The 7,154-nt window shown below is 43.4% G+C and overlaps 1 protein-coding gene across 2 annotated transcripts; it reads left to right on the forward strand.

The window, feature by feature from the left end:
- Window positions 1-6,823, forward strand: dus1l (dihydrouridine synthase 1-like (S. cerevisiae)). Of its 2 annotated transcripts, none has more exons than XM_070981185.1 (14): window positions 1-89; window positions 735-1,068; window positions 1,268-1,376; window positions 1,507-1,557; window positions 1,718-1,830; window positions 2,007-2,089; window positions 2,295-2,398; window positions 2,560-2,707; window positions 3,570-3,666; window positions 4,945-5,033; window positions 5,147-5,316; window positions 5,425-5,462; window positions 5,620-5,695; window positions 5,865-6,823. In XM_070981185.1, exons 2-14 carry the CDS (start codon window positions 832-834, stop codon window positions 6,029-6,031), a joined length of 1,482 nt encoding a protein of 493 aa, XP_070837286.1. In that variant the 5' UTR covers window positions 1-89; window positions 735-831; the 3' UTR covers window positions 6,032-6,823. The 2 variants fall into 2 exon arrangements, with proteins under 2 accessions (XP_070837286.1, XP_070837287.1); XM_070981186.1 differs by having other exon boundaries at window positions 19-89; window positions 818-1,068; window positions 5,865-6,722.
- Window positions 6,824-7,154: the final 331 nt, after the last annotated feature.

Genomic DNA, 7,154 nt, shown 5'->3' on the forward strand with positions numbered 1-7,154 from the left:
GAAAAGTTTCACGCCGGTGCTATATCGCTGCTGCACACGTTTGGAAAGTGCTGCGCCAGGAATACCCTACAAATCTCACTGAATTACAGGTGAAACAACTAACTCTCAAAATATATTTTGACAAGTACAGTTAGTACGTGGACAGAGGAGTGCGTGTTGCTCCCACAGAAACATAACTGTCATACATTTTCTGTCAAACTTGTACAAATTGTGTACTGCGGTGGCGCATCATGTGCTACATGTCAGCTGCTTTGCTAGCTAAGTCAGAGCACAGACACAGTAACGTTAGTGGACGTTCGTGACAAATGCTATTAATTATGAAGAAAGACAGAAAGTCAAAAACAGGAACTCTCGAAATCAACAAAACATTTAAGTTGATCACTTCGCTCTTGGAAACGTCAGGAGACCAGTGGAGATCTGGCTAAACTTGTAATGTAGTTTGTTAAGCTACAGTATTTTAAGTGTGCAGTTAGCAGCAGCTTTGGCTCTGAAGTCGTCGACATCTTTAACTTCTCACTTTAGCGTGAACACGAACAACTGGCTAAACGACTTACTTCAGATAAGTTAGATACATAGATAGGTTATAAAGGGCTTATGATGGAATTGGAAAAAGAGCAGAGATACCAAACTCCAGAGGAAATTCCTCACATTATAAGACAGTTTTTTTAGTAGTAAAAGGTTGCACATTTGACGATGCATTCCTTAATTTTGCAATGGCCTCTCGATATGTCCAGGTTTCTTCTGATTTCGGGATTTGGTGGAACTGCTGTGAGCTACAACAAAATCAGGAAGTGTATATTTCACACTGTGTTGCCAGTGAAGTCACCTGTGATGGCCAAGCTCCAGGGCTTTGAGTTCTGGAGGAAGACCCTGAAAGAAGCACGCTTTGTGGTGGCACCCATGGTGGACCAGAGCGAGCTGGCCTGGCGTCTGCTGAGCCGCCGGCACGGTGCTCAGCTCTGCTACACCCCCATGCTGCATGCTCAGGTGTTTGTTCGTGACGCCAACTACAGGAGAGAAAACCTCTACAATGAGTTGTGTGAAGAGGACAGACCTCTCATCACGCAGGTGAGGATCCGCACAGGCGGGCTCATGCACGCATTGTTAATCATGGAAGCGATGCTGAATATTTCCCAGCATGTTTATCTTGTGCACAGGCTTCTCACAAGACATCATGTGATGTGAATTCACACCTTACATTAACATCCCTCGTGTAATGGCAGTAACTCACAGGGTTGCATTGCATGTTTGCGTGTGTGTTTTCTAGTTTTGTGCCAATGATCCAGAGGTGTTCATTAAGGCAGCTCTGCTGGCCCAGGACTACTGCGATGCTATCGACCTCAACCTGGGATGTCCGCAGATGATCGCTAAAAGAGGTACACACAGTTCCCTCTGAATTCAAACCCTGAACTTCTCATTTTTTTGACTCCTAGTGGTTTTATGAGAAAAGACACTGACCTTACTGACAACAGAGGAAACTAATCTGTCTTGATTCTTGTTTCTAAGGGCACTATGGAGTTTTCCTACAAGATGAATGGGAGCTGTTAGAGAAAATGGGTAAGATTCTGAAAAGAATCTGCAAATAATGATAAAAAAAAAAATCATATTTCTTGCATCAGTGTGGTGCCACTTCAACACTGTGTTTCTCTATTATTTTGTGTTTTACAAAACAGTTTTTCCTCTCTCAAACTATTAATATTTCCCTCTTATTGTACAGTCAGGTTAGCCAATGAAAAGCTCTCAGTGCCCATCACATGTAAGATCCGTGTGTTCAAGGAGATGGAAAAGACGGTCCGCTATGCCCAGATGCTGGAGAGGGCTGGATGTCAGGTGCGCTCACAGTGATTTAAACAAGAATTCACTGCTTCTCTGCTTCTGTGTTCACAGTGTAAACAGAAATTGATGAAGTTGATTTAGTTGGGGATGTGTCCCTAAAGCCGCTATTAAACAGTCCTCAAAAAGTCCTTAAAAAGTCCTCAATTAGGCTTTTTCAAACGTCTTCCCAGCTTTTGACAGTGCATGGCAGAACCAAAGACCAGAAAGGAGCCATGACAGGTATTGCCAGCTGGGAGCACATCAAGGCAGTACGGTGAGCGACCATCACCTTCATTTAATCCTTCACATGTACGTTAAGCCATCTGGAACATAAACCTGTGTCCAGCTCTTTCAGTGCTTCTCAAGCTAATAATTAAGAAGCCCTTCACACGGTTGATGTTTCGACTTCATAACAAAATCAAATGACTCAGGGTGCTCAGCATTGCCCTCGATGACAGTTTGGTGTGTTTTTGCTACAGGAAAGCGGTAAATATTCCAGTGTTTGCGAATGGCAACATTCAGCACCTGAGCGATGTGGAGCGCTGCATTCAGGAGACGGGAGTGCAGGGAGTCATGAGTGCAGGTTCAGAATTCACCTCTACTGTGTCTCATTTTGTAGTGTTATGTTTTTGTTAAGTACATACATGTTTTCCTTGCTGTTAATAGCTGATATATAATGTGTATTCCTGCTCAGGATATGTGTTATTTTAAAACTGCTTTGTATCTATTTTGTATTATTTTTAGAGGGGAACCTCCACAACCCAGCACTGTTTGAGGGATACAACCCCCCGGTGTGGGAGATGGCTGAGGAGTATCTGGAGGTGGTGAAGCAGCACCCCCCCTGCTCTCTGTCCTACGTACGAGCCCACCTCTTCAAGCTCTGGCACCACACGTATGTCACTCTCAGTGTGTACATATATGCATGTACTTATCCCTGGAATACAAGGCAAATGTGTTTCTTCACCAGAAAAGCCACCCCGTGTTTCAGCAGCTGAATGCTCTGAACAGGAATTAACAACAGGAATAAATGTTGGGCTGGCATGTGCAATAACTTAATCCAGCTGTGATACAGCTTTAGGTCAGTCTTGACCATATTTCACATTTGGTCAGATACTGATTGGTGACACTAATCTTGGGTGTCCACCTTCAAACTGTGCTGACTGTAGAGCTCTTCTGTGCTTGAAGATGTGTGTGAAGCATCCACGTTTTAGATTTTCTTAGCTTCTTTGCAGCAACATCCAAATTTGAAGGATTGTATTTCACTTCAGGCTCTTTGTTTTTGCTCATACTGAGCTTCAGGTGATTGTTGCTCTCTATCAGTGCTCTGTACGCCTGTGAAAATAGTCTCTAAGTGAAGACACCATGTTTCTCACTGGAATCATACATGTCAATATAGTCATAACTAGACTTATTACCTGTTATTCAATCCCTTCAAAGTCTTCACCACATATACGAGTCTGGTCAGATACGATGTAAACTGCAACTTGACTGGTCGAGACGTACAAGATACAACCACAAGGTTATAATTTGATATAATCCATTCGGGCTTTTTCAATTTTGTAGACAGAACACTACACTACAATACTGATACTGTGTTTACTGTGATATGTACTGATGGAGTGTCTATTAATTTTTAAAAGGGAATCTGACCAGATTATACATCTCACCAGATGTGTAGCTTGATAGTAGCTAAACCTCTTCACCCTTGCTGCCATGTGGATTGTATGTGTGCGTATGTGTGTGTGTGTGTATAGGCTACAGATTCACCAGGACCTGAGGGAGGACTTGGCCAAGGTGAAGACCCTTGAGGGTTTGGCGGATGTTAGCAAACAGCTGAGGCTGCGCTGCCAGGTAACAGCAAAAAGCAGATTTAAAGATGTACCACTTGGGAAGTGGAGAGAATGAATTTGTTGATCTAATGCAGCACCAGAGGGAGAGGAAACGCAAGAAGAAGGCACTTTGAACTGCTCAAAATAAATCACTATTGCATATCCCTCCATAAAACACAAGGCTGTGTTAGGTGTGTTTACAGATAAAGCTAATGGTCTGTACTCTGGAGTAGGCAGGCTCATCACTGTGGGGAAAAAAGGGGAGAAAACACCAGCACACCATGACAACATAATGCTCAAGCAATGAGAGGAGTCATACTGTGTGACATTAAGCAGCATCATTCGTTGGTTAGTGTGCTTTGTGTAGCATCAGACATGATTCTGACCCAGTTCCTCTTGGTATTAACATGAAGTCTGTATCTGGAGAATGACACCTCATCACATCACAGGCTTTTCATTTACACCTGCAAGGCTTCTCACAGTGCATTATAATACAGGTGCTGCACCTTACCTGTAATAAAGAGCACCTCCACTAACATCAGAGCAAACTATCATCTTACAGCTAACCTGATCACAGGATGAGATGTTTCAGGATCTGTCTGATTCCGTTCAGCAGGTGACAGTGACTGACTGATCGCATCGCACATTCATAATTCACCACAACAGCATGTTGAGACAAACAGGTCATCACTCACATTCAGGTGGGGATGTGAAAGGAGGAGCTTTGCATCAGTCAGCATCAAGATGAAGTTAGTTTTTATTAATTAGATATTCAACCACTGTACGTATGTGTGGTATCTTGTCTAACTTGACTAAAATTACTCATACAAACAGCTAATTAGTGCATGTTGAGACGTCTGGTGGCACTAGTGTTAGCGTGGATTCTGTGGTGGTCACGTGACCCCCGTCGTGCACTTTGTAGTGGCATCTTGAGAGTCTCCTCAAGAGGTCTTGCTCTCTGGATCTTGACATAGCAGGAAGAGGTAGAGGTAGGTGTTCTCTCCACTTACTGGAATGGAATTTTAATTAAAAATGAGGCAAAATTGGCCAGATGTCCTTTACATTAACGTACATCTTTCCCTTATCCAGATAAACTATCCAGACACAGACTACTTGTTAATACCTGGTGGTCTGCACACCACATGGCTAACAAATTTGACCCCTTACATGACCAGTGCACACTAAAATCTATTAGGTTCAGCTTGTCAGAGTGACAGAACCATTTAATAAGTGGTGCTGGGACAACCAGGAGAAATGGGGACAGTCTTCTGTACCAGCAGCTGTATGTATGTCTGTACAGGAGGAGATCGCCAAAGGAAAGGATGTGGAAGAGAAGGAGGGTGGTCTGCCGTTCCCCCACTGGATCTGCCAGCCGTATGTCAGACCAGCGTGAGTCACCACTCTTTGTTCTTTTCATTTGTCTCTATATGATCCCTTCAGTGAGACAGTTACAGTTCCCATACATCAGTATAGTAGACGACGATCACTGATTTGCCTTACAGGCCAAAGGAGCCGCTTGCCAATGGTAACAGTCAGGGCTCAGAGGTGAAGAAGCCAGCCTGTCAGAAGAGGGCACTGGAGGACTCAGACGGAACAGCTGACACGCTCTCCAAAAACAAGCAGAAGAAGAGATCCAGAAACCCCAACAAGAACTTCTGTCCTGAGCAGAAACGTGAGTCCGACCCGTCAGCGTCAGCCTAAACTGCCGACTTCATCGTTTGAAACGTTCACGTAGAACACTGCTGAGACCTGACAGCGTCCCTCTTCTTTCCTCCCGCAGCCAAGTACATCAAATGTGAACAGTGTGGGAACCCAAAGGTAACTGATTGATTAATGGTAACAGAAGAGCCTGCACAGGGTTGAATGGTGTTGCACATCAATCAGTTGTCATCAGATCTCAAAAACAGAAGAAATGTCCAGAGCGTTTGTTTGATCACCGAACCTGTGCTTGACACTGTTTTAATTTGCTCTGCAGGGAAATAAATGTGTCTTCAGCCTGTGTCGAGGCTGCTGTAAGAAGAAGGCCTTCAAAGAGGTGGCAGACTGTCCAAGTCAGTACACACAGTGCAGATTCTCAAAGACATTTTGTCAGATGTAAATTGAAACTTTCTGGGCAGCAGTAAAAGCACCCAAAGTCAGCAAAGAGACATTACTTGGAGTAATCAGTTAATGGAAAAAGATCAAGAGTGAAAAATAATTTGTATGTCCTTTGATTGACAGGCCACGGGCTGAGGTTCAAGACCAAAGCAGAGAAAAAGAAAGCTGAGGAATCCGAGAGGAAGGAGGCCGCTGTGACAGAGACAGAGAGAATCAGCAGCTCTCCTCACACTCTGCCAGATTTAAGCACAGATCTGCAGGAGGAGTCCAACGCACCGTCGCCACTATGAGCACGACCACGGCTGTCTCTACATGCACTCACCTATCTCAAACCAGACAACACCTTCAAAGCATTTTATGTCAAATACTCAAGTCACTTCACGCCAAGGTCTTCATCAGGCTGTCCCACCTGATGAGAAACAGCTCATTCGAAATGTTCATCTCAGCTGTTACGTGGACCTACTTTGACTTCATGTGTGGTGAACATGCAGGGGGAAAGCTGTCATGGTTATTAATGCGGCAGAGAGATGCAGGTGGAGGTTGATTGAACCCTCAGGTGGAGGTAAGCGTGTGCATGTAGAGGTAGCCAATGATCCATCAGGACAGACACTGTGCACAGCTGCTAAGTAACGTATCCAGGAGGAGACTGATCAGCAGAATAACAAAGAAAAAGTCTTTTTTCCTTACTTGCTTTTTTTTTTTTTTTTTTTAAAAAGGTTTCTGTCATCTGTTTTGAAGACAAAGATTTTATGAGGATGAGCTGGAACGTTATTTTACCCAAAGTTGTTACTGTAACTGTCGGCTTCATGGAGAAAACAGCTCGTCCTTCCAGGTTTTATGTCTTTCATTTAAGGTCATGAAGATGGCTGCATTGTCAACTCATGAGTTAGTCTATTTATTTTGGGTGAAGGTTTGCCTGCAGTGCTTTGACTACGTAATGTATGTGCCTTTTGATGAGAAGTAAAACTGCCTATCCAGATATAAACTTGAGCTCATGATGGGGGGAAAAGGGAAATGTATGGAAAGGTTTCGCCTGTGTAATTGTGCATACAGCGTAAAGAGAAACAGTAGGACATTTCCGGAAAGATGCTTTATTTATTTATTTTTTTGATCAGCTTGTTAGATAAGAAGCTGCTCTCTAGGTGTTTGGCCAAGAGAACCACAAAGATTTGAAGCTATCTTTGCTCCAACAAAAGAAAAAACACACTCAGAGAACTTTTGGATATGTTTCTAACAAGACAGAAGGTAGAGATGGTTTTTTTTCCTTTGATGGAGCTGCCTGGTTCCTGTGCTTTGTGCAGAGATAGCCTAAACATGTCCAATGTCACCACAGAATCCACAGACTGATATTGATCATGATTCTTCTTAAATCTGATGTATTTTTCTAGGACAGTAAGCTATCATGACAAAACA

This window comes from Chaetodon trifascialis, chromosome 15, assembly GCF_039877785.1.
Source record: "Chaetodon trifascialis isolate fChaTrf1 chromosome 15, fChaTrf1.hap1, whole genome shotgun sequence".
NCBI classification, from domain to species: domain Eukaryota; kingdom Metazoa; phylum Chordata; class Actinopteri; order Chaetodontiformes; family Chaetodontidae; genus Chaetodon; species Chaetodon trifascialis.

Coding starts and splice junctions, on each gene's coding strand:
- dus1l (XM_070981185.1), top strand. CDS start 832: ATGGCCAAGCTCCAGGGCTTTGAGTTCTGGAGGAAGACCCTGAAAGAA. Junction 2,399..2,559: donor GCAGGGAGTCATGAGTGCAG/GTTCAGAATTCA, acceptor TATTATTTTTAG/AGGGGAACCTCCACAACCCA. Junction 3,667..4,944: donor AGCTGAGGCTGCGCTGCCAG/GTAACAGCAAAA, acceptor ATGTCTGTACAG/GAGGAGATCGCCAAAGGAAA.